General features: G+C 48.1%; 1 protein-coding gene across 1 annotated transcript; it reads right to left on the bottom strand.

Annotated features, from left to right (window-relative positions):
* On the bottom strand, positions 1–27,739 carry PPWD1 (peptidylprolyl isomerase domain and WD repeat containing 1). The gene is made up of 11 exons (XM_077286186.1): positions 27,530–27,739; positions 24,722–24,824; positions 21,434–21,534; positions 20,291–20,411; positions 17,810–18,257; positions 7,841–8,031; positions 6,264–6,453; positions 4,414–4,595; positions 4,074–4,155; positions 3,019–3,201; positions 1–262 (listed from the first exon to the last, which is right to left on the bottom strand). The coding sequence occupies exons 1-11, from the start codon at positions 27,714–27,716 to the stop codon at positions 119–121; spliced, it is 1,932 nt and encodes a 643-aa protein (XP_077142301.1). The 5' UTR covers positions 27,717–27,739; the 3' UTR covers positions 1–118.

Below are 27,739 nucleotides of genomic sequence, written 5' to 3'. Positions count from 1 at the left end.
TTTTTCTTTCATAATCAAATCACATTTATATTTATTGACTTTTTTTTAAATAAAAAGTACTGAACAGAAATGTTTGTACAATTGGTATAAAACACGACAATCTCTATATTACACAATATTATTTAACAGTGATGCTGATGATGCTGATGTCTTCGTAAGGCTTGTCCGTCTTAGGGTTAACCTTGGTGTTGGAGATCCTCTGGACGACTTCCATTCCTTTGGTTACCCGCCCAAATACTGTGTGTTTGTTGTCTAGCCAAGGCTGGAAGAGAACAGACTGTTACACAAGAGAACGCGCGTCCTGACACCCTTCTGTGACGGGGACATACTCCTACGTAATGTGCTGTCTGAGCTACAACACTGGAAGGAGGCAACTAAATATTACAGCTATTAATGACGGCCAGACGGCCGCTGGTGCTTGCACACAATTTTGCCGACGACATGCAGTGAAGAATTACATACATATGTGAGGGACGGTTCTGGGAACAGACCTACTGGGAGACATTTACAGTAAATGGAATGAGAGTAACGTAACCCTGACAGCATCCAGTGACCTCACTATCCATGTGAACAAGTACCAGAACTGTGTGTGTAGTCTCATGGATTACTATTTCTCTGTGTCACTGGACCATCGCCAGGTTCCTCAGGGGCTCATTAACTTATTAATGACAATGCGTTACTAGTGATGAGCGAACGTGCTTGGATAAGGTGTTATCTGAGCATGCTCGTGTGTCAACAGATGATTCATGTGCTAGTGGTGACGGAGCCTCAGACGCTGCAGCCCACGTCCGAGGCTCCTTCACTGAATGACGGTACATCGCTAGCGCATGCCGATTATGGGGGGTAATGGCAGCGTTAAAGGACTGCGTTACACCGCGTTATGCCGCGGTGTAATGTAGTCCGTCTAACGAACTGGCATAACGCAGTGTGACCCCAGCCTTACTGAGCATATCATCAGAACAGTGGTTACTATGCAGAAACCACACAGAGGATGTAGCAGTTTATGTAGGACGTGGAGAGTGGCGGGATCCCATAACTCGGAGGTTGGGATCTGACTTAAAGGGTCTGTGCACACCTTGCATTTTTGTCACAAAACCTGAAGGATTTCCTAGTCTCGGCAGAGTGAGATTCCCCACGTTTCTTGAACACATTGATTATTTTTTTACTTGTAGATTTGCAGTAGATTTAAATCTGCAGCATGTTAATTCTTTCAGGGTTTTTGCTGCAGATTTTACCTATTCGGAACACACCAAAATCACTTTCAAAAGCCACAACAAATACGCGGCAAAAAACACATGCACTTTTCTTCTTGCCAAGAGATGCAGAAATTGTGCAGACATTTCTGCAGCAAATGCTTAATATGTGCTCATTCCAATACTAAAAGATTGGTTCTTCTGGGGGCCATTAGAGACACTTGTCAGCATTTTTTCCAATGTGAATTAGCAAAATCGATAATCTGCAGCTTCCAATTGTTTTCTTCAGTAGCAGGGCAACTACAGACTGGTGATCGGTACTCTTTAACCCCTTAAATGCCAATCTTGGACAGCGGGATTTTAGGAGTGCAGTTCAGAGGGTAAGAAGCGTTTCTTGCACCTATTGCCAGCCGCTCCTCAACCCTGCGACATGATTGTTGGGTGCCGATGGCTTTCTATAGCAGCTGTGGGCCTGCTGGAAACCCCACGGCTGCCTTGTTGGTTCTCCTGCGATGCCCTGCCATGAGCTTTGTTGTATAGGGGATCATAGACTGTGATTTCAGTGATAAACTGCAATACTTTGTTATTGCAGTATAAGGCTATGTGCCCACGTTGCGGATTCGTGTGCGGATTTTTCTGCACCGTTTTTAAAACAATACGCAGGTAAAACACACTGTGTTTTACCTGCAGATTTACAGCGTTTTTTTGTGCGGATTTCACCTGCGGTTTTACACCTGCGGATTCCTATTGAGAGCAGATGTAAAACGCTGCGGAATCCGCACAAAGAATTGACATGCTGCAATACAACGCAGTGTTTCCACGCGGTATTTTCCGCACCATGGGCACAGCGGATTTGATTTTCCATAGGTTTACATGGTACTGTAAACCTGATGGAAAACTGCTGCGAATCCGCAGCGGCCAATCCAATGCGGATCCACAGGCAAATCTGCAACGTGTCCACATTGCCTAAGAAAGAAGTAATTAAACGATTGCAGATTAAAAAATAAACGGGTCTTACAAAATGGAGACAAAGACTAAAATTTCATTTTTTTTCAAACCACAAAAAAAAAACAACACCACCACTTATTTGACATCGCCATAATTGTATTGAGTTTGAGAATCATGATGCCAGGTCATTTTTACCATACAATTAATGCCCTAAAAACAATGGCAGAATGTTTTTCATGACATCTTATGGTAAAATGAATGGTGTCATTCAAAACTACAACTTGTCCTGCAAAAAAAAACAAGCCCTATGTAAGCAGTAAAAAAAATAACAAAAAAATAACAAAACCTTATGGCTCTTTGAAGGAGGGGGGACAAATAAAAGAACAAGGAACAGCCCCTTCAGTCAGATCTATGCATTTTGAGCACTAGTGTTCTTCATCACAATTTAAGGCCTTGTATGTTTATTTTTTTCCCCCTTTTGATATTTTAACGGTTACTAACAATGTTTTTATAGTCCTTTGCATTGCGGTTGCTGGATGTCTTCCTGATTAGTGTTAAAGGCGGCAGGACAACTGCTGTCAGATATCGGTCTGCAGCCGGCGGTCTGACAGAGCCTTACATGCCAGATACTGCTCAGATATGATTGCATATTCAGATTTGTCATGTGCCATAATCACAGCACATTCATCCTTATGTGTCCTCCTTAATCAGTAGAATGAGGACAGTAGGACAGTAGGGGCTGAGGTTAAGTGCAGTATGTGCACAGCGCTCACCTGCACAATAGTCAGGGGCAATATGGGCCACTGACTTTAGTAATCTTCTAGCGGATGTAAAACCACACATAAGCAGGAAGTCAGTATATATAAGGTATACTTACCGTTGGGACTACGGTTACGAAGAACTGGGAGCCGTTCGTATTGGCGCCAGCGTTCGCCATGCTGAGTGTGTAGGGGCGGTCATGCCTCAGTGTGGCATGGAATTCATCCTCAAACTCGCCGCCCCAGATACTTTCTCCACCCATGCCAGTGCCCGTCGGGTCTCCAGTTTGAATCATGAACCCCTAAAACAGAGAAGCTAATTATTACAAACACAGAATACTATACATGTTAATTTTCTTCAGATTATGCTCAGTCAAAAGCAATTTCCCGCCTGTGTCTGGGCATATAATACTTGTGTTCTCTGTGTATGACTTCCATATCAATAGTTATAGTTTGAACATAGTGTACAAAACTAGTTAGAAATCACCACTCTTTCAAGACACTGATTAAAAGAGAAATCTGCTAGGGAGTCTGGCTAATAGTCTATGGGATTGTTGGCCATTTCCAGAAGACGCTTAGGCTACTTTCACATTATCGTCGTGCACTGCACGTCGAATGCGTCGTTTTGGAGAAAAAACGCATCCTGCAAAAGTGCTTGCAGGATGCGTTTTTTCTCCATTGACTTGTATTAGCGATGCAGTGCGACGCATTGCCACATGTCGCAACCATTGTGCGACGGTTGCGTCGGACCGTTGCCACCAAAAAACGTTGCTTGTAACGTTTTTTGGTGCGTCGTTCCCGTCTTTTCCGACCGCGCATGCACGGCCGGAACTCCGCCCCCGCACCTCACAATGGGGCAGCGGATGCGTTGAAAAACAGCATCCGCTGCCCCCATTGTGCGGCGCTTGCACAGTATGCGTCGGTGCGCTGCAACGTGCAGTGCACGATGCTAATGTGAAAGTAGCCTTAGACAATGAATGGAGCAGTGGGGCACATGACGGCCACACTTGCTATATAAATGGGCATTTCAGAGCCCGGTTCTTGTGATCAGCGGGGGTCCCAGCAATCAGTAAGTTATGACCTACTCTTTAGATAGATGATAACTTGCTGGGTTGTGAAAATCCTTTTAAACCACACAGTCTGCATCACAACAACGGTATCCTCTTGTCCTCACCTTTATGATCCGGTGAAAAACATGGCTGTTGTAATATCCGTTACGGCTGTGCACACAGAAGTTCTCCACTGTCTTAGGACATCTATAGGAAAAAAGGATCATGCACCTCATTAACTTGTGCGCTAAACATTCATCCCAACAATAAGACTCAACAACATACAGATAATACATATAGATACACATAAAAAATAAATAAATTGGAAAATGAATCCTGGCAGATAAAGACAGGGTTGTAGCGGCGAAGTGATACTGCAGGAATACTGACAACTACAACAGGGTACTGGCTCAGATGTCTGTCTCATATCCTGACGGGGAGAGGATCTGCACATCAGACACTTACTCAACGGGAAAGAGTTTAACGTGAATATCGCCCATACTGGTGTGGATAGTGGCACTGTCAGAAACTCGTTTCGGTCCTTCGGCCTGCGTGGCTGCCATTACTTCTTCTTTAGATGGTTTCTCGTTGAAAATATCTCGGTCAGAGTCTGCACTCTTTGTGTCTTCTGGCTCACGTTTGGTGAACTGAAATTTGAAGATTTCAGGTTTTTTAAAAATTTCAATAAATTCATATTTCTTCTCTGATTTACACAATTAGACTTAATACCTTATAAAAGAGCTACTGCTTAAAAAAAACCCTAAAAATCAAAGACGAAGTGAAGTGAACCCTCTAGATTTCCATTTTTCAACGAAATGCAGTCACCACATCTGGTGGATCTTGTGAAGAGGGAGAACAACCAAAGGCAACAAAGTCATGAAACAGATGACTGCTTAAGACAGAGCAAAAGAAGCTGCAAATCATCCTCGGCCATGTAGATTCATATGCAAAGAGGCAGCGAGGTGTAAGACCACAATATATGGAGTCTTCCCACTATGACTTTCATGACATGCATAGGAACTGAAGTGACAACCAGATTTTTCTTACCTGGAGTTGCCTGAGAAAACAAGTTATAACCTAGTTACACGATAGGTGATCATTTGCCGATTTGCAAGACCTGCACTGATCAAAGATCAGGGAACTTTTATCTCTGCTGCAAAATCATGAGGCAGGTCGGACACCCGGCTGCTGCTCCGTCATTCCCTATGGGGCTGCAGGAACTTCTGAGCCCTGCGCTCGACAGCCCCATAGAGAATTAATGAAGCGGGGATCACACACGGGCACTGTGTGCAGATCGCCACTGGGCCCTCACTGATCAACAAGTTATCACCTCCCCTGTGTATAGGTGATAAAGGGGTTGTTCAGGCGTACCATCCTGAGGACAGGTCACCAATATCAGATCTGTGAGAGTCCGACATCTGGCACTCCCACAAATTAGCCATTTGCAGCTCCGACTGGATGTGAACAACGAACACAGCTAGAACAGCATTCACTGTGACTGTAGAGGACGTTGCAAGAGCTGCAGCTTAGCTCTTAGTCACTTACACAGCAACAGACCTGCTATTCTCAGCAATGGGCTCTACAAATTGAGCAGAGCTCTCAAGGATTCTCATAACTATGGTGTGGATGCATCTCCATTTACTGCTTATATCCGAAGGAGAAAATCAGCAATATCACAGGCCTGGAAAACCTTGTTAATGTCCTGTGTTTCCGTCTCTGTAATCTGTAAATTAATAGTGTTATTAAAAGACAGAATATTGTATATTTACGACTGGACTGGACTGAAGTGAAGACCCCAGTAAATATTATACACAGTTGCTATCTCCCTCCAACTTCCACATACACAGGAACATTGGGCTAGACCGAGCGTATCCTGTGTTCTCTATGGGCACAGTAAAAGGGCCATATAAATCAGGCTGGCCGATGGCTTTTCCAAACAGACCGTGCCAGCTTCATGTATCTCTAAGCAGGTAACACGCTATGGTTGGGAGAGCCGCCAGACAGTCTGTGCACTTGCTCCGATTTATTTGGCCATCTGACTGCGCTCTAAGAGAGCTGCTGCCCAACACCTCCGGCAGTGGCTTATCTAAAAGGTAGAACAAAGGGATTGACAGCTGAAGTTCAGCAGGCCGGATCCTTCTCTCTTCCCACATCACCGGTAGGCGAAGAGTCGGGAGGCCTATATACACAGACCCTTTGTCGATCCCACTGACACTGTCAGGTTTCTCTTCACTTTAGTGTAATGTGCATGGGAGCCTTAAGACCGTGACTTTTCTGAGATTACTGTGCCACTTGTATGGGTGGACTATACCAACCATGTAAAAACGGTTCTTCTTGAAGGACGTGCATACGATGGTGGGGTCTGGCTGAGCGCTCAAGAGGACGGGATTATCTGAAGCCTTCATCTCCACAGTGGAGGCAGCGCGGTGCTTTTTGGCCACACCTTGGAACAAAGCCAGCTGCATCGCCCGGATGTTTTCCTGCTTGCCAAGAATACGCACACACCTGTCAAAAGCATACACAAAGACAATATAAGATTGTTCCCCAAATGTCAGGTTTCATCGCCTTATGAGCTATAAACATCTGGATAACCCCTTTTTAAAAGGAACCCTAAAATAAAAAAATGGCATATTCTCCTTTTATCGCCTCTGCGGATCCAATGCAAGGTGCTCTGGAGGTCTGCGCCAGCTCCCAAAGCAATGCATTGTTCGGAAGTCATGGGGCCGCTGCAACCCATTCAGGACCACTGCAGCTTGTGATTGACTGAAGCAATCAAGTAACTAGAAGAGTGTGTCACCAGATGTTTCTCTTCTAATCACCTGACCGCTACGAGTAATCATAGGCTGCAGGAGATCTGTGACCAAACAGAGCAGGGAATGCTTCCGAAGGTAGCGAAGGCGAGCATGTCACGGTTTTTTATTTTAAGTGCATCCATGCCTTACATACATTTTTACTATACTGGACAATCCCTTTAAAGGGGACCGGTCATCACCCTTAAGGGGTTTTACGTAAATTCTTGTCTTCACGGAAACATCTTTTCTTAGATCTTGTGTTTTGTCATCCTGTTTGTTAGGTAATCCATGACTGTGTTGTGGCTGTCTAACAGCCACGAGACATGCAGCTGCGGCGACTTAAGCCAAAAATACTAGATTAGTACACGAGCATGCTCAGATAACACTTTATCCGAGCACGTTCGCTCATCACTACTGACTATTAGTGATGAGCGAATATACTCGTTACTCGAGATTTCTCGAGCACGCTAGGGGTCCTCCGATGATTTTTTAGTGCTCGGAGTTTTAGTTTTTCTTGCCGCAGCTGAATGATTTACATCTGTTAGCCAGCATAAGTACTTGTGGGGATTCCCTAGCAACCAGGCAACCCCCACATGTACTTATGCTGCCGAACAGATGTATATCATTCAGCTGCGGCAAGAAAAAATAAATCTCTAAGCACTAAAAAATACTCGGAGGTCCCCCGAGCGTGCTCAGGAAATCTTGAGTAACGAGTATATTCGCTCATCACTACTAACTGTCCACATAAGTGATTAAAAGTAAGAATCGGGTCCCAAAATCCCAACTGAATGGAGGGGCGTGTGTATGTCCCAGATAGTGAAAGGGGACGAGGTTATGTATGTGCACTAGCACTTTGTTCACCCGGGTGACGCGGGAGCCCTGTTCTTGAGAGCAGTGTGGGTCCCAGTAGTGAGACCCCAACTGATCATACATTTACCACCTAGCCTGAGGATAGACGATAACTGTTACGTATACATATACTGGTTATATGTACATTACCAGAAAGTCTTTTCTTGTTAGTGTTTTGGAGATTGGAGGTAAGCAGTAACCCAGTAGGTGATCCAGGTAGAAAACACACAAATGTTCGGTATTAAACGTACCTATTTGTTTCTACATTAATCACTTTGATTCCGAGCATTGTCCCATATAACACGAAGTGACCGGTCTCATCAAAAATAATGTTCATTAGTTTAATGGCGTCCACCTTCTCCAGCTCGCGCTCCACTGCCATGCGCCTCCCAAACTCCATGTCTGGAAGCTGCTGTCTCATCTGCTGTAGCTCTGTGAACATCTGCCAAGAAAAAAACAAAAAACAAAACATGAGATCTTGCACCTCAATAAAATACTTAGTTTGATGCCATTTGTATGGAAGAAAGTTTTCTTAAGGAGCTACAGTAAAAACTTATGAGTCGCAAAAGGAGAAGATTAAAAACTTGAAGGATCCCTCTCTTATAATCCAGAACGGAAAGAAACCACAAGAAAAAACACTTTTCAATCTGGAGAGCCTGCCGTTTATAGGACTGTTGATTGGTTTAAAGATGTGCCCATTGCCATAAACCTACTGTAATGCTGCTGTTCTCCTAAAGGTACCTTCACACGAAACGACTTTGTAACGATATCGCTAGCGATCTGTGACGTTGCAGCGTCCTGGCTAGCGATATCGTTTAGTTTGACACGCAGCAGCGATCAGGATCCTGCTGTGATGTCGCTGGTCGCTGAATAAAGTTCAGAACTTTATTTGGTCGTCCGATCGCCGTGTATCGTTGTGTTTGACAGCAAAAGCAACGATACCAGCGATATTTTACACTGGTAACCAGGGAAAACATCGGGTTACTAAGCGCAGGGCCGCGCTTAGTAACCCAATGTTTACCCTGGTTACCAGTGTAAAATGTAAAAAAAACAAACAGTACATACTTACATTCGCATCCCCCGCCGTCTGCTTCCCACACTGACTGAGCGCCGCAAAGTGAAAGTGAAAGCACAGCACAGCGGTGACGTCACCGCTGTGCCCTGCTACTGCCGGCGCTCAGTCAGTCAAGTCAGTGCAGGAAGCGGACGCCGGGGGGCGCGAATGTAAGCATGTACTGTTTGTTTTTTTTACATTTTACGCTGGTAACCAGGGTAAACATCGGGTTACTAAGCGCGGCCCTGAGCTTAGCAACCCGATGTTTACCCTGGTTACCCAGGGACCTCGGCATCGTTGGTCGCTGGAGAGCTGTCTGTGTGACAGCTGTCCAGCGACCACACAACGACGCTGCAGCGATCGGCATCGTTGTCGCTATCGCTGCAGCGTCGTTTCGTGTGAAGGTACCTTAAATCTTTTATTCCTGCTCCTCTCCAATCCACAGACATGGTCCCGTCTTCACTGTATATAAATCTTGTCTTTTCAGCAAGGTGAGTGTGGTTCTTAGCACTGCATGGGCGTCTTCTTCAGGACCGCACCCAGTTGGCTAAAAAGACTAGATTTTTATGCATGTAGGAGAGGGCCATATCTCAGGAAAGTAGAAGGGCAAGAACAAAAGAAACAATGCTAAAATCAGGAGAACACCAGATAAAAATTACTTATATATCGCAAGTGACCCATCTTTAAAAAGAACTATGTAATGCCATCTTTCACCTGCTGGGGCACTGCAGTAAAATGAAATAATTGCAGCCAGATGACAGTTTACAGCTAATCACCGGGGGTCTCCGCAGTGGAGCAGTAAAACCCACATACCCAGCATGCAGGAGGCAGCTGCCACCACTTATGTTCCCCAGCACACTGAAAACTTTAGGAGCTGCACAGATTGATTTTTAGAGGCCCAGGAGTAAAAATGTCCACATGTCAATAGTGTCCATTAGGTGCCGATAAGGAGATTTTTGTTTACTTACCGTAAAATCTTTTTCTCCGAGCCATTCATTGGGGGACACAGGACCATGGGGTGTATGCTTGCTGCCACTAGGAGGACACTAAGTAGACAGAAAGATTAACTCCTCCTCTGCAGTATACACCCCATCACTGGATACAATTTCAACCAGTTCGGTAGTAAAGCAGTAGGAGCATGAACAAAGACAACTATGTCAAAACCAAGAAGTAACAACAAGCCAAAACAGGCTAACAGGGTGGGTGCTGTGTCCCCCAATGAATGGCTCGGAGAAAAAGATTTTACGGTAAGTAAACAAAAATCTCCTTTTCTCCTACGCCTCATTGGGGGACACAGGACCATGGGACGTACAAAAGCAGTCCCTGGGTGGGGAGCAATATGCTAATACCCCATGTACCACTGGCTTACGGCTTAAGGAACTGCCGCTTGCAGAATACGCCTGCCAAGGGCGGCGTCTGCGGAAGAAATAGAATGAATGTGGTAATGCTTGGTAAAGGTGTGCAAACTGGACCACGTCGCAGCCTTGCAGACCTGTTGTGCCGACGCCTGATGCCGAATGGCCCACGAGGCGCCCACCGACCGAGTAGAATGAGCCTTGATCCCAGCTGGGATAGGCACACCCTTGACACGATAGGATTCTTGAATGGCTGACCGAATCCATTTTGCCAGAGTGGCTTTTGAAGCAGGAGAACCCCTCCTGGGCCCCTCTGGAAGTACGAACAGGACGTCTGACGTACGAAAGGGAGCCGTCCTCGAGACGTACCGACGAAGAGCTCTCACCACATCAAGAGTGTGTAGAGCCTTCTCGATGCGATGGACAGGTGTCGGGCAGAACGAAGGTAAAACAATCTCCTCATTTAGGTGGAAAGAGGAGACGACCTTGGGCAAAAAGGTGGGAGAGGTCCTCAATACCGCCTTGTCCGGATGAAAAATTAGGAAGGGAGGGCGGCAAGAGAGCGCAGCCAACTCCGAGACCCGTCTGATGGACGTGACGGCCACCAGGAAGACTACCTTCCAAGAAAGGAGGGTTAAGGAAACGTCCTGCAGCGGTTCGAAGGGAGCCTCCTGAAGTGCTCCGAGAACTAAGTTGAGATCCCACGGATCTAAGGGTGACCTGTAGGGAGGCGCCACACGGGAGACTCCCTGGAAAAAAGTTTTCACCGGCAACCTATTGGCAATCTTCCGCTGGAAAAGAACTGACAATGCCGAAACCTGACCCTTTAGGGAGCTAAGGGCAAGTCCCGACTCTAGTCCGGACTGAAGAAACTCCAGTATGGAAGGAACAGAAAACACTAGAGGGGACCGTCCCTGTGCCTCGCACCATGAGAAAAAAATTTGCCAGGTACGGTGATAAGCACGCATGGAAACAGGTTTCCTAGCTCTGATCATGGTGGAGGACACCCTGGGAGAGAAACCCGCTTGGCCTAGAATCCAGGACTCAACAGCCAGGCCGTCAAAGACAGGGCCCCTGAGTTCTGATGGTAAATTGGGCCCTGTGAAAGAAGATCCGCGCGATCTGGAAGACGCCAAGGGACGTCGGTTACCAGCTGAACCATTTCGGCGTACCATGCCCGACGCGGCCAGTCTGGCGCGACGAGAATCACTGGTACCCCCTCTGCCCTGATCTTTTTGATGACCCTCGGTAGTAGGGGAAGAGGAGGAAAAATGTACGGGAGTCGGAATTGGCGCCAAGGCAGGACCAGGGCGTCCACTCCGAGGGCCCGTGGGTCGAGGGACCGAGCAAGGAACTGAGGAACCTTGTTGTTCATCCTGGAAGCCATGAGATCCACATCCGGAGTCCCCCAGCGATGGCAAATCTGCTGGAAGACCTCCGGGTGGAGGGACCATTCTCCGGAGGCGATGCCCTGGCGGCTGAGGTAGTCCGCCGCCCAATTTTCCACACCTGGAATGTGGATCGCCGAGATGGTCGAATGGTTCGACTCCGCCCAATGGAGGATGTGAGACACCTCGAGCATGGCCGTCCTGCTGCGGGTTCCGCCCTGACGGTTGATATACGCCACGGCCGTGGCGTTGTCGGACTGGATTCTGACTGGATGACCTGCCAGAAGACGGTGAAACTGGTACAGTGCTAGCCTGATAGCTCGAATCTCGAGGATGTTGATGGCAAGGCGAGACTCTTGAGCGGACCACCGCCCCTGGGCTGTGTGATGGTTGAAGACCGCTCCCCAGCCTATGAGACTGGCATCGGTGGTCACCACCAGCCATCGTACTGGGAGAAAGGACCTTCCCTGAGTTAGGGAGGACTTCAGCGTCCACCACCTTAGGGTCTTCCTGACCCGAGGGGACAGGATAAATCGGCGATCGAGGGAGGACGGTTTGCCGTCCCAAGCCGACAAAAGTGCATGTTGCAGAGGACGGAGGTGAAACTGCGCAAATGGAACCGCTTCCATGGCCGCTACCATCTGTCCGAGAACTCGCATGCTGGCGCGAATGGAGTGGGATACTGGGCGAGAAAGACGCTGGGCTCCCTGCTGCAAGGCCAAAACCTTGTCTTGAGGGAGTATGACCAGACCGCGGGAAGTGTCTAGTATCATCCCCAGGAAGGAGATTTGTTGAGCCGGAATTGGAGAAGATTTTTCGAAATTTATCTTCCATCCCAGACGAGAAAGAGTATCCACCGTGAGAACGACGGACTCTTCGCACGCCGGGTAGGAAGGACCCTTTATTAGGAGGTCGTCCAAGTACGGAATTACCACCACTCCCCTGGAATGAAGAATGGCCATGGCAGCCGCCATGACCTTCGTAAAAACTCTGGGGGCGGTGGCGAGACCGAAGGGCAAGGCCACAAATTGGAAGTGTTCCCCGCAAAAGGCGAAGCGAAGGAACTGCTGATGCGGAGGGAAAATCGGTATGTGCAGGTAGGCATCCTTGATGTCTATGGATGCCAGGAATTCTCCCTTTTCCATAGACGCGACCACAGAACGGAGGGATTCCATCCTGAAGTGTCTGATTTTTATGAATCTGTTTAGTAGCTTCAGGTCTAGGATCGGACGAAGTGATCCGTCCTTCTTTGGGACCACGAACAGATTCGAATAGAAACCCTTGAATCTTTGTTCTAGGGGGACCGGAATGATGACTCCGTCCCTTTGTAGTGCCCGTATTGCCTGGAGAAATGCCGTGGTCTTTGACCTTTGAGGGCAAGATTGGAAGAAGCGTGTAGGGGGGAAGGAGGAAAATTCTATTTTGTATCCGGTGGACACCAGATCTCTGACCCACTCGTCGGAAACGACTGAGAGCCAGGTTTGATGGAACAAAAGTAGACGTCCGCCTACTTTGTCGGAGTCCACCGGATGGTGCAAGGAGTCATTGGGCGGAGGATCCCTGGGATGCTGATCCCTTAGATCCGGGAGGTTTAGGCCTGGGTCTCCAGTTACGATTAGGTCTGTAAGAGACCTGGGTGCCTCGGCCACCGCGCGAACCTCGGCCTGATGCGGGGGTAGGAGATGAGGAAGACCAGTTGGTATTGGGCCGAAACGGCCGAAATGGAGGTTGCTGCTGGTACCGAAAGGGCCGGGTAGGCTTTTGCTGGGGGAGAAATTTACTTTTCCCTCCGGTAGCATCCGAAATCATTTGGTCCAATTTTTCTCCAAATAACCGACCAGCCTGGTAAGGCAGGGCTGTTAGAGAACGTTTAGAAGCCGAATCTGCTCGCCAATCCCTGAGCCACAGGGCTCTCCTGATGGAGATTGCATTGGCGGCTGCCTGTGCAGCGCAATTAGCTGCGTCCATAGAGGCATTGACTATGAAGTCTCCGGCCTGCACTATCTGGTTAACCAGGATGCTGGCTTCTGGAGGTAAATCACTGGCTTGGATGTTAGAGGAAAGAGTCTCAGTCCAAGAGACCATAGCCTTAGCCACCCAGGAGGCGGCGAAGGATGGGAAGAGAGACGCTCCTGTGGCCTCGAAGGCGGAACGAGCCAGATGATCAATCTGGCGATCAGAGGGATTCTTAACTGAGGAACCGTCCGAAAGAGACAGGATGGTCTTGGACGCGAGGTGTGACACAGCAGGGTCCACCGAGGGAGACTGTAGCCAGTCTTTGACTAATTCCCGAGAAAAGGGGTATTTGGCCTCTATGAACTTTTGACCTATGAAGCGTTTATCTGGACGATCCCTATGTTTTTGTACAACCTCCTTGAAGTGAGGGTGAGTGACAAAAACCTTTTTAACCCGTTTAGTTTTTTTGAAAGACACCGCGTATTCGGGTTCCGATGCGGAGTCTTCAGTCACCTTCAGGGTCTGATTTACCGCCTCAATGAGAGAGTCGAGAGACTCCTGGGAGGAGGGGGGTTCCTGAACGTAGGAAATGTCGGACTCATATTCAGAGTCATCCGATTTAGGAGAAGGGGACCGAGAAGCAGAGCTTGCGGGTACTGAAGGGCCCGCTAGCTGATGGTCAGGGGATGAAACGCGAACACGTTTTTTAGAGCCCCGGGTGGAAAGTGACCGGTTACGCCCCCTGCTGGTAGACGAATCCATATCGTCGTCTGAATCCTCCACGGTCCGACCTGGAGGGGGGCCCCGGAGGGAGTCAATTGCCCTGGCTAGGGAAGCCACAGATCGTGACAGAGAGGTTGCCCACTCAGGGGGGCTAGGCTCTACCGGATCAACGGGAGCGGCATCGGCGACGGTACCGGCGTCGGCAGGGGGCGGCTGCACAGAGGGTGAGACGCAGTCTACACACAAAGGGTTAGTGTGGGCTCGGGGCAGGGCCGCATTGCAAGTGGCACATACAGTGAAAAACATTGTATGCTTCTTGTTACCCTTTTTTGTCTCCTTAGATTGAGACATAGTGCCTTGGGGACAGAGCGGGCAGTATGCGCAGGGAAGGGGTTAAGCTTTCTTGAAGCAGCTTACCCACGGTCCTTTCTGTGTCCCCAGAGAGAGATGGCGGTTCTGTTGCAGGAATTCTCCTTTGAGCGCTGCAGAAGCGTGGGCTCCGTACAGAGAGAGAGTGAGAATATGGCCCCCGAGATTTGGAGAGCGCTTCTCGTCCCAGACGAGAAGCGCCGGTGTAGGGGGCGGAGCTACGGCCGTGGGAGGAGATTTTTCCCCTGCGGCCTACTCCGGCTGAAGAAGCCGGGGACTAAATTTTTAGGGCCTGCCGACGAATGTGCGGCGGCGGCCGCGACGTAGCGCCGCCGAGCACCACCGACCCCCGGTCGGCGGTGCCTCTCCCTGGGGACCCGGACCGCAACGCTACCGCTAAGAAGGAGCAGGGGGGGTCCCCTGAAGGTACTTACAGCCCCTTGTCCCGGATCTCACAGCGGACACCTCTGTGAAGATGTGCACTCAATCCATGCACCCAGGATGGGGATGGAGAGGCCCCTGATGCATCACGCTGCAGTGATGTGCACTCAATCCATGAGCAGAGGGGACTGCGGCACAATATCCCCTCCGGACTGCATTCTTCTTACATTGCTGTAAAGCAGGGTCCTGGAGGGGATTGGGGGAAAGCGGGACCGCATAGGAACCGTTGCCCTGGCGCAAACCTTTTGTGCGCCATACGTCGCAGGAGAGGGACGGGGAGGTATACTCGCCGTGCTCGCCTGTTGTTGGTTCGGGGGAGAGCGGACCTTATGAAAAAAAGGACCCGTCGCCCCCTTCACTCCGTTAAATAAAAAATTAAAAATTTACAGAAACTTCAAAATGAAAAATCAAAATAAATAAAGTTGGGGTCTGGAAAAAAGACCCAAGTGCCTCCTAAGACACTAAGCAAGAACTGGTTGAAATTGTATCCAGTGATGGGGTGTATACTGCAGAGGAGGAGTTAATCTTTCTGTCTACTTAGTGTCCTCCTAGTGGCAGCAAGCATACACCCCATGGTCCTGTGTCCCCCAATGAGGCGTAGGAGAAAGTTAAATTGCCCACAATATATTATTCGTGCTCCTGTAGTCTGTCCAGTTCGACACATACTAATGGGACTGAATATCGTAAAAACCTACAGGTTGAATCAGTTAACAGAAAAGCAAATCACATCCATCCCAGGAGCGGCCATACATCTGGCAGAAATCAGGACAGTCGTCTCAGGACCACAAATTCTCAGGAGCAAACAGCTGTAGAGCAGACGCTGGCTGGCGAACATGAAAGGGCGGCCGCGCTCTGATGACCTCCTGCTCGCACTATATTGTGTACAAATAAAATGGAAACTATTCCTATTACGGACTGCGGAGGCTTCGTTAAATGTTACAGAGTCAGAGATTTGTGTTTGACAGATTGTTGTGCAAACCACATCATATGGGATCCTTTAGTATGAACACGTACCCTGCGCTTAGGAACAGCAAGAGTCCGGGGCAATGTGGCCACCTCTAGCAGAGAGGAACAGATTTACGGGCACACTCATTCACCACCAGCTAATAAATCCCAGTCTTGCTACAATATCCATCATACAGACATGTAAGGTTACATCAGATAATAAAGCCTTTCATCTGTGGAAACTAATACAGACAAAAAAAGTCTGACTAGATCAGTGATTTAAAGGGGCTCTCTGGAAGTCATACACTGACGGCCCATCCTCAACCTCTGTGCACACAGTGTCCCTGCCTTACTGAAACGGTCCCGGAGAATCCATCAAACCTATCCATTGGGCTCTATTCACCCAATGGAGGCCAAGAGTTCCCCTCTGGTCCCTATCAGGCTGTGGCATTTTGTCCCCACTCCCCCCCATCACGCTGCGGCATGCTGTCCCCGCTACCCTCTCTCGCTGCGGCATGCTGTCCCCGCTCCCCACTTCCCCGTCTTGCTGCGGTATGCTGTCCCCGCTCCCCGTCACTCCGTGACATGCTGTCCCCGCTGCCCCCACCCTGTCACGCTGCGACATGCTGTCCCCGCTTCCACGCCCCCCCCCCCCCCAATCAGGGTATGCTGGCCCAGTTCCCACCCCCCCTTCACGCTGCAGCGTGCTGTCCCCGCTCCCAACCCCCCAATCACGCCACAACATGCTGTCCCCACCCCCATCACGCTGCGGCATACTGTCCACGCCCCCCATCACGTTGCAGCATGCTGTCCCCACCCCCATCACGTTGCGGCGTGCTGTCCCCACCCCCATCACGTTGCGGCGTGCTGTCCCCACCCCCATCACGTTGCGGCGTGCTGTCCCCACCCCCATCACGTTGCGGCGTGCTGTCCCCACCCCCATCACGCTGCGGCGTGCTGTCCCCACCCCCATCACGCTGCGGCGTGCTGTCCCCACCCCATCACGCTGCGGCGTGCTGTCCCCACCCCCATCACGCTGCGGCGTGCTGTCCCCGCCCCATCACGCTGCGGCGCGCTGTCTCCGCCCCATCCCGCTGCGGCGTGCTGTCCCCGCCCCCTCCTCCCATTACGCTGCAGCATGCTGTTCACGCCCCCCATCACGTTGCGGCATGCTGTCCCCACCCCCATCACGTTGCGGCATGCTGTCCCCACCCCCATCACGTTGCGGCGTGCTGTCCCCACCCCCATCACGTTGCGGCGTGCTGTCCCCACCCCCATCACGTTGCGGCGTGCTGTCCCCACCCCCATCACGCTGCGGCGTGCTGTCCCCGCCCCATCACGCTGCGGCGTGCTGTCCCCGCTCCCTCCTCCCATTACGCTGCGTCCACCCCCCCATGCTGTGACATGCTGCTTCCCCAGCATCACACTGCGATAATTTGGTGACACCAAATATTCTTTATTTCTTCATTTCTGATTTGGTGGAGGCCAATTACAACTTTTAGATATATTTTGGTAATATTTTGAAAAAGGTTTGCTAGTTTTTAGGACCTACGATCACTAAATCATTACATTATATACTGCAATAATACGGTATTCCGGCATATAGGAAAATTAATGATCTATAAAACTGCAATAGCATACAGGCCGATTGCAATCGTTTAAAGGGAGTGTCCACTGTGAAGACACATCCTTCTTAACAGCTAAAGCACCCCACATAAAATAGAAAGAATCTGGCACCACTGTTGCAATTTCAGCACTGTGATTTCTTGTGGTAACATGACTGCTGCAGCCAATCAGTGGCTAGTGATTGGCTGCAGTCTTTCAGTGCTCCATCACAGCAAAAGTTCAGTTCCTGATCCTGCTGCATACACAGATACCCGATGTACATGTACGTAGGTTATTAAAGTGTTAAGGAGGGCTCTAGTGATGCATCTCTGCTGTAAGAAATCACATAAAAACCTTTCACAATGCTGGGAACACTTTACTTACACTTAGTGACTCATCAAAAACTCGCATCAGTTTCCCTGTTAAAAAACGGAAGATCCGAACTTTCCTATCAGTTCCAATAGTTGCCATTTTTTTACCATCTGGGGAAAAATTGACACCAGTGAGACACGTTTTACACTTGGCAAACTCATAGAGGTCCGTGTCTGTTTTGAATTCCCAGTTCACATTATTGGGGAATTTGTAACCGCGGGGAGGCCCCGTCCAGTACTCAATCATCCCGCTCTTGTCTGACGAGACCACCACTTTGTACACGGGGTTCAGCCGGATCGCTGTTAGAGACGAGGAGTGCAGCTTGTGAAATACGTGCATCGGTTTATTATCTCCACGACCATCATACACAAAAATCTTCCCTGTGCTCTTCTCTGAGCAGGCGACTGCTGAGATGGCATCCCCCGGGCAGTAAATCCATTCCGACTGCCCAGGATGATAGCTGCAATATACAGAAAGCATGTCAGAAAGGCTGATCTTCTAGTGGATCACTAAATAAAATCGGGTAATGACATTTTGGGTCAAATTTACCACTAAGAATGAGACCATTCTTGCGCACACGCCTTGCTCGGTGAATTATACTAGCCTTACGAGTCTTGCTATCTTTTATCTAGAAAAGGACGTGTGGCTAGGCAGATAATAAGAGCCTGCACCACTGTGGGCACAAACATAAGCCAGTCTTACACTGGGGGAAGGAAAAGTATGTTTAACGTCTAGCAAAATGTGCAAAATCTTTAAGTTTTTTTTTCTGTGTGTTATTTCAATCCAAATCCTCAGAAATAGCCTCTTCGGATCTCTTCTGGGTGGTGAATGCATAAAGAACATGCATTAGATCGGAAAAAGTAACAAGAAAAACAGCGCTCACCCAATCCTTTCAAAGATGTGGTTTTAATCCATGTAAATGGTTACATAGAGATTTGCGGAGGTGCAGGTGTCAGGGTAGTTTTTTCATGAATAGTGAGACCTGCCGGACTATGGCCGTTTCACGCCTTGCTGGCGCTTCTACGGGTCCATATTTGCACCTCCGCAAATATCTATTTAACCATTTTCATGGGTTAAAACCACATCTTGAAAGAAGGATCGGGTGAGCGCTGTTTTTCTTGCTACATTTTCCAGTATAATAAACGTTATTTGTAAATTTGTCCTAGTGTTTCTTCCTTAGTTTGCTATAATTTTCTATTTTCTGTACATGATTTTGAGACAGCAATCTTGTCAGAAAACGGCTGCCTTAATATGAGAAAAGCGTTGAGAGATTTTATTAAAGGGGTAGTCCACTGCGCAGACAACCCCTTCTTAGGCCACTTTCACACATCAGTTTTTTGCCTTCAGGCATAATCCGGCTATTTTTGAAAAAAAAAAAAAGGATCCAGTGCAAATTGTGAAAAACGGATGCGCCGGATCCGTTTTTGTTTACTGAGAGTTTGGACTTCCTGTTCCGGGGATGAGAGAAAGAAAGAGAAAGAGAAAGAAGGAGAACTCTAAAATGGAAAACGAAGCTACGGGGCATGCTCAGTGTAAAAATACCGGAATCAGTAGCCGTATCCAGTCATTGCACCTCACATTTCATCCGTTTATCACTGGAACATTCGTTTTTTTCAACGGACAGAAAAAACGTTCCTCTGTAAGTTTTCTTCGTCCACCGGAAAAATAATTTTCGATGGATCCAGCAAAAAACAGATGAAACGTGTGGCCATCAGAAGCAATCCGGCGCTAATACAATTCTATGAGAAAAAACGGATACGGCAGAAAAAAAAACAAAAACGGGTTTTTTGTTTTTTTTTTCAAAGCTCGCCGGATTGTGCCTGACAGCAAACATCTGATGTGTGAAAGTAGCCTTAATCTCTAGGTTTCCCCCCACCCCAGTAAAATATCACCTACACTCACCTCTGGTGTCGGCATTGGCTCTCCCAGGGATCGCGTGACATTATGCCATGCAATCCCTGTGGCCAATCAGCGCTGGCTTCATTCTCCACTCATTCGGTCAAATCAAGACATCCGGAGGAATTGAGAACGCAGAAACAGCCTTTACTTCCTCCAGATGTGAACTATGTCCATAGGAGAGAAGAGAAACCAGTGCTGATTGGCCACAGGGACCACATGAGATAATTTCATGTGATCCCCCGAAAGCTGACACCGCTGGAATGGAACTTGCATCAGAGGGGAGTTAAAGTGTTAATAGCCTCCTTGGGGAGGGGGGGGGGGACATAAGGACTCAGATGGGGTTGTCAGAGTAGGGGACATGAAAGGCGATAGTCTGGAGATGCTCGATGTTCATTGACTTCAATGGGAGAGTGTTCTTGGCACGCCATGTTTGAGGTATATGCAGTTAACAAATAAATGAAGCTAATATAACAATAACAGCATGAAAAGCTAATAGGAAAAATATATAGGCTGCCCCGGTGTCACTGGCATTCAGCGGGATTTCATGCACAAGGGTTTATATAAGTACAATAGGATATCTGTAGGATATATTACCCGAGCTTCAACATGTTGATCATATCAAAGTTGACGACATCAAATACTTTCATTGCTTGATCTTCTCCAACGGTGCATAGTAGTGACCCTTCAGAGCTGGCCGCAATGCTCTCGATCACTCCTGAACCAGTGGGCAGGAAGAATAAAAGCATGAAAACTGGCGTATTAATGTTACTTCACAACAGAACCATGTCCTCCACCTATGTAATATTAATTCTGACAAATCAAGAATGCAGAACTACAGCACAACATAGATAGCGTTCCCATGGTTGTTTCCTAAAGCATATTAATGTAGTTAGAAGTTTCCATACACACGTTAAAGGTATGTGCACACGTATTCTTGAGGTCTGCGGATTTTTCCGCACAGGATTTGTGAAAACCGCAGGTAAAAGGCACTGCGCTTTACCTGCGAATTTCCTGCGGAATTACAGTGGATTTACCGCAGTTTTTGTGCGGATTCCACTGCGGTTTTACACCTGTGGTTTTCTATTATGGAGCAGGTGTAAACTGCTGCGGATTCCGCACAAAGAATTGACATGCTGCGGAATGTAAACCGATGCGTTTCCGCGCGTTTTTTTCCGTAGCATGTGCACTGCGGATTGCGTTTCACATAGGTTTACATTGTACTGTAAACGTATGGGAAACTGCTGTGGACCTGCAGCTGCGGAAATGCTGCGGATCCGCAGCAAAATCTGCAGCGTGTGAACATAGCCTAATAACGTCATTACCTAATCTTTGGAAACAAAAATGCAAAATGTAATGCAGTCCCTTCTATCTCTGCATTCTCCTTACCTGCTCATCTAAACCAGCAGCGATCTTGTGCTCCCCTCTCTCCTTCATGGAGAGACCCTTCCTGTGGTGCTTTAGGAGAAAGGGTCATGGACCGTTCCTCACTGCACTGTGTGTGACACAGTGTGAGGGAGGGTGGTACGTGACACGAAGTCTACCCTAGCATCACTAGAAGCAGAGCCTACTCAGGGAGCATGGGAGAGGAAGACCCTACTGGATAGAAGAACAATGCCTGCAGGACATCAATCATCATGAATACTTCCCTCAAGCTCTTAGTGTTGTAAATACCATTACGCCAAGTTCATCGCTATAGAATATTCAATTTTTTTTTAAAGTAAATTATAATGCGCTTACCCAGGTGACTGCGGAAATGTTTCACAAATTCAATTCCTTCTTCTACCTTCTTCCAGAACTTAACGTGCCCATCGTGGCTGGCAGTTATGACAAAGTCTGTCCTACAGTAAGAAAAGCATTGTTAAGTTAAAGGGGTCGGCAAACTTTCTTAAATGGTTAAAATCGTAAAGTGTTTGTAAAAAAACAAGCAACTTTGCAATTTACCACTTATTAAATAATCTCTGTTCTAAAAAAAAAAAATGGGAGGGATTCTCAAAACTGTACTTTACAGCTCGCTGCTAAGATTACTGGAAACCCTGCAGACTCAGAGCGGCTGCTTACCTAGGCAAATCACGCTCACTGCTTGCAGGTCCTAGGCTTTAAAGCTGCTTTGAAGACGGCTAGATCTGACCAGCTTCAGTCATTTCCCTGCACTACCCATGTGAAACAGGTAGGGTTCGGAACAGTGGTGCAGCAATGCCACCCATCCGAACTGTAAGTCTTCATAAGCACACCATGGATGCCGGGAGGCAGAGAAGCGATGTGCTCCTGAAGACAGAAGATTAGAACAACTCATTACCTAACAGTAGATTTGCTTCTGTAATGTTCTACTCCTAGCTGCCTACAAAATATATACAGTACAGATCAAAAGTTTGGACACACCTTCTCATGTAAAGATTTTTCTGTATTTTCAGGACTATGAAAATTGTACATTCACACTGAAGGCATCAAAACTATGAATTAACACATGTGGAATTATATACTTAACAAAAAAGTGTGAAACAACTGAAATTATGTCTTATATTCTAGGTTCTTCAAAGTAGCCACCTTTTGCTTTGATGACTGCTTTGCACACTCTTGGCATTCTCTTGATGAGCTTCAAGAGGTAGTCACCGGGAATGGTCTTCCAACAGTCTCGAAGGAGTTCCCAGAGATGCTTAGCACTTGTTGGCCCTTTTGTCTTCACTCTGCGGTCCAGCTCACCCCAAGCCATCTCGATTGGGTTCAGGTCTGGTGACTGTGGAGCCCAGGTCATCTGGCGTAACACCCCATCACTCTCCTTCTTGGTCAAATAGCCCTTACACATCCTGGAGGTGTGTTTGGGGTCATTGTCCTATTGAAAAATAAATGATGGTCCACCTAAACGCAAACCAGATGGAATAGCATGCCGCTGCAAGATGCTGTGGTAGCCATGCTGGTTCAGTATGCCTTCAATTTTGAATAAATCCCCAACAGTGTCACCAGCAAAGCACCCCCACACCATCACACCTCCTCCTCCATGCTTCACGGTGGGAACCAGGCATGTAGAGTCCATCCGTTCACCTTTTCTGCGTCGCACAAAGACGCAGTGGTTGGAACAAAGATCTCAAATTTGGACTCATCAGACCAAAGCACAGATTTCCACTGGTCTAATGTCTATTCCTTGTGTTCTTTAGCCCAAACAAGTCTCTTCTGCTTGTTGCCTGTCCTTAGCAGTGGTTTCCTAGCAGCTATTTTACCATGAAGGCCTGCTGCACAAAGTCTCCTCTTAACAGCTGTTGTAGAGATGTGTCTGCTGCTAGAACTCTGTGTGGCATTGACCTGGTCTCTAATCTGAGCTGCTGTTTAACCTGCGATGGCTGGTGACTCGGATAAACTTATCCTCAGAAGCAGAGGTGACTCTTGGTCTTCCTTTCCTGGGGCGGTCCTCATGTGCGCCAGTTTCTTTGTAGTGCTTGATGGTTTTTGCCACTGCACTTGGGGACACTTTCAAAGATTTCCCAATTTTTTGGACTGACTGACCTTCATTTCTTTAAGTAATGATGGCCATTCGTTTTTCTTTACTAAGGCTACTTTCACACTAGCGTCGTGCGCTGCACATCGCTATGCGACGTGGCGGCGCACGGACGCTAGCTGTGGAAGTGCCGCACAACGGGGGCAGTGGATGCTGTTTTTCAACGCATCCGCTGCCCCATTGTGAGGTGCGGGGAGGCGGGGGCGGAGTTCCCATTGTGAGGTGCGGGGAGGCGGGGGCGGAGTTCCGGACACGCATGCGCGGTCGGAAAAAACGGGAACGACGCACCAAAAAACGTTACAAGCAACGTTTTTTGGTGGCGACGGTCCGACGCAGCACGACGGTTGCGACGTGTGGTAATGCGTCGCACTGCGTCGTTAATTAAAGTATATGGAGAAAAAACGCATCCTGTAAGCACTTTTGCAGGATGCGTTTTTTCTCCAAAACGACACATAGCGACGTGCAGTGCACGACGCTAGTGTGACAGTAGCCTTAGCTGCTTTTTTCTTGCCATAATACAAATTCTAACAGTCTATTCAGTAGGACTATCAGCTGTATATCCACCAGACTTCTGCACAACACAACTGATGGTCCCAACCCCATTTATAAGGCAAGAAATCCCACTTATTAAACCTGACAGGGCACACCTGTTAAGTGAAAACCAGTCCCGGTGGTGACTACCTCTTGAAGCTCATCAAGAGAATGCCAAGAGTGTGTAGAGCAGTCATCAAAGCAAAAGGTGGCTACTTTGAAGAACCTAGAATATAAGACATATTTTCAGTTGTTTCACACTTTTTTGTTAAGTATATAATTCCACATGTGTTAATTCATAGTTTTGATGCCTTCAGTGTGAATGTACAATTTTCATAGTCATAACAATACAGAAAAATCTTTAAATAAGAAGGTGTGTCCAAACTTTTGATCTGTACTGTATCTACCTGCTTAGAAAGCTTGTTACCCTTGTTTCTCACATTTACCCAATAGGGGGATATCGGAATGCCATATTAATTATAAAGAAAGATGCAAAACCCCTTTCTCTAAGGTGTCACAATACAAACGGCGGTGATGGATGACTCAAGAGTCTGCTGACTGGTTAAAGCCTTCTTCACCCATAATTGATTTTTTTTCCAAGTTAATAAACAATGGGTAATTTTTCATCCTTATGCTGGAACCGACGGACATCCGTTTTTGGTCCATTTTCACCATCTACGCATCATTCTTTTTATTCTCATATTTAAAAAATAAAATAAAACTGACAACGATTTGCTTAGTGTCTCGTAGCAGCCAGTCAGTGAAAAACAGATAGCACTAGGAAACCACCCAAGGCCGAGTTCGGTCTGCAACACGGACCAGAAACGAGTGTTTTTTAATTTTGATAAATTTATTAAATGTAGAATATTGGTCGGCAAAAACATATAAGAAACCTGATGTGTTCTCATAGTACATAATAGATTAGTGTGCGGTCAGAAAAAAAAAACACTAATAAGAGAAGAAAGCCCGAGAGATTCTACGTAGCGCAAATAAAACGCACTTACTTGGTGCATACGATGTGGGTTATGACATCTCTGTGCATATAGCTGCGCTCGTACATTGAAGCACTGGGGAGGTTGTCCAGGTACACTCTCTCAAACTCAAGAACTTATGAGAAAAGAAAAACAAAAGACATGTTCTTATATTCACACCCATGAAGTCTGCTGATCGGCAAACACAAAAGACAATAATCACTCCACAAGTGTCACTCCATCCATAAGCAGAAGGAACTACTACAACATCACGGCACTTTAAGTAGCAGAGTGCAGTTCTTTTATTGAAAACAACACTGTTTCCAGCAATGAAGAAAAATAAGTGAACACTTTCAGTCTACAGATACGAAGCCATATGTCACATGTAGCATGCATCAGATATGCAGCACTAATAGATGTAGGACCTGGTGCTTGTTTCGGGATAAATGGAGGTCCCAGAAGTCAGACGCCCATCAAAGACATAAAAAGATATTCTAGCAGTTACCATGTATCCCTCTGTATGGTGCGGCGGTATGCCCATTCTCCTCCAGGATAGGCGATAAGGGTTATGTACCCTTTCAATTGCTGTAATCTATGATTCAGGGGACTGCAGTATCTCATACATATCTACACTATCAGAACGTAGAATACAGGACACTGCCGAGAAGATCAGAACAACACAGCACAGAATAAGCCACAGTCCTGCAGTCAGCGGGGAGGACACAAGGTGCCACATGGCCAGAGCTTAGTGTGGTATCATGTATTATTGCTTCCTGTACTAGGATCTGTCGTTACTAGTTGCATGAACCAGCCTCAAAGTAGTAATGCATTGCTCTAGATATATCTTATGCAGAGCCCCTGAAGAAGTGAGAGCATGAAACGTCCATTGGTGTGAGTTTTTTACTATCACACTGCAGGGTAAGGCATTCCCTTCCTACTATGCCATATAATTGCGCTTCCGTGCCATAGTACTCTCATAGATATAACGCTTGTTACACATCGTGTGAAGATTGCCTCATGTCCAGCCCTCGCTTCCTTCATTATCTGGGTGTTGTCTTTCCAAATATCCGTTTGTCCATTGACACACTGACTATTATAATAGTTATTAATTGGGTAATGAAGGACGCCTCTCCTGGCAGCCCCTACGCTTTGGGTACGAGGGGGGATGGGACACCTCTCCCGGCAGCCCCACACTTCGGGTATGAGGGGGAGAACACCTCTCCCGGCAGCCCCGAGATTTGGGGGTGGAGGGATGCCTCTCCCCGCAGTTTGGGTATGAGGGGGGGGCGCCTCTCCCGGCAGCCCCACGGTTTGGATATGAGGGGGACGCCTCTCCCAGCAGCCTCACGGTTTGGGTATGGGGGAGGACACCTCTCCCGGCAGCCCCGCGGTCTGGGTATGGGGGAGGGGGGGGGGGGGGGAACGCCTCTCCCGGCTGCCACGCGGATTGGGTATGGGGGGGGGGCGCCTCTCTCAGCAGCCCCACAGCTTGGGTATGGGGGAGGACGCCTCTCCCGGCAGCCCCGCTAATTGGGTATGGGGAGGGGGGGGGGGGGAACGCCTCTCCCGGCAGCCCCGCGGTTTGAGTATTTGGGTATGGGGGAGGACGCCTCTCCCGGCAGCCCCGCGGTTTGGGTATGGGGGAGGACGCCTCTCCCGGCAGCCCCGCGGTTTGGGTATGGGGGGAGGACGCCTCTCCCGGCAGCCCCGCGGTTTGGGTATGGGGGAGGACGCCTCTCTCGGCAGCCCCGCGGTTTGGGTATGGAGGGACGCCTCTCTTGGCAGCCCCGCGGTTTGAGTATGGGGGAGGACGCCTCTCCCGGCAGCCCCGCGGTTTGGGTATGGGGGAGGACGCCTCTCTCGGCAGCCCCGCGGTTTGGGTATGGAGGGACGCCTCTCTCAGCAGCCTCGCGGTTTGGGTATGAGGGGACGCCTTTCCCGGCAGCCCTGCTGTTTGTGTATGGGGGACACCTCTCCCGACAGCCCCGCAGTTTGGGTATGGGGGACGCCTCTACCGGAAGTCTCGTGGTTTGAGTATGGGGGATGCCTATGGTTGGGGATGCTTCAGCAAGGCTGGAATTGGGCAGGTTAATTTTTGCAAAGGACGTATGAATCAAGCCGCATACAAGGTTATCCTGGAAAAACAGTTGATTCCTTCTGCTCAGGCAATGTTCCCCAATACTGAGGTCTGATTTTTCCAGCAGGACAATGCGCCATGCCACACAGCTAGGTCAATCAATGTATGGATGAAGGACCACCACATCAAACCCCTGTCATGGCCAGCCCAATCTCCAGACCGGAACCCCATTGAAAACCTCTGGAATGTAATCAAGAGGATGATGAATAGTCACAAGCCATCAAACAAAGAAGAACTGCTTACATTTTTGTGCCAGAAGCAATGTGAAAGACTGGTGGAAAGCATGCCAAGACGCATGAAAGCTGTCATTAAAAATCATGGTTATTCCACAAAATATTGATTTCTGAACTCTCCCCGAGTTAAAACATTAGTATTGTTGTTTCTAAATGATTATGAACTTGTTTTCTTTGCATCATTTGAGGTCTGAAAGCACTGGGTTTTGTTTTTTTCGTAATTTTAACCACTTCTTTCAGAAAAAAAATGTATTGCTTGGAACTTCGGAGACATGTTGTCAGGAGTTTATAGAATAAAAGAGCAATTTACATTTTACTCAAAAATATACCTATAAAGAGAAAAATCAGAGAAACTGAACATTTTGCAGTGGTCTCTTCATTTCTGCCAGAGCTGTGTATATATCTCACAGTAGGGGTGACAGGAGACACCTCGGCAGCTCCGTCCCTCCAGCAGCACGCTCCACCACTGACCTTTCCGCTTCTTGCTCTGAGTTGCCTCAGCTGGCAGAGGTCCGACCCAGCCGCCATCGTCTTCCTCCTCATCCCGCTTCTGCTCATCGCGCTTCACCCGCTTCCCGCCCTCGCTGCTAGAGCTGGAGCTAGAACTACTACTGCTGCTGCTGCTGCTTCTCCTGGCTCGCCTCTTCCTGTCCGCCATGCTTGCCGTAGGACGTCACCATT

Source organism: Ranitomeya variabilis, chromosome 1, assembly GCF_051348905.1.
Source record: "Ranitomeya variabilis isolate aRanVar5 chromosome 1, aRanVar5.hap1, whole genome shotgun sequence".
NCBI lineage: Eukaryota > Metazoa > Chordata > Amphibia > Anura > Dendrobatidae > Ranitomeya > Ranitomeya variabilis.
The sequence above is the reverse complement of the archived record's forward strand: the minus strand, read 5'-3'. Positions and strand labels throughout refer to the sequence as shown.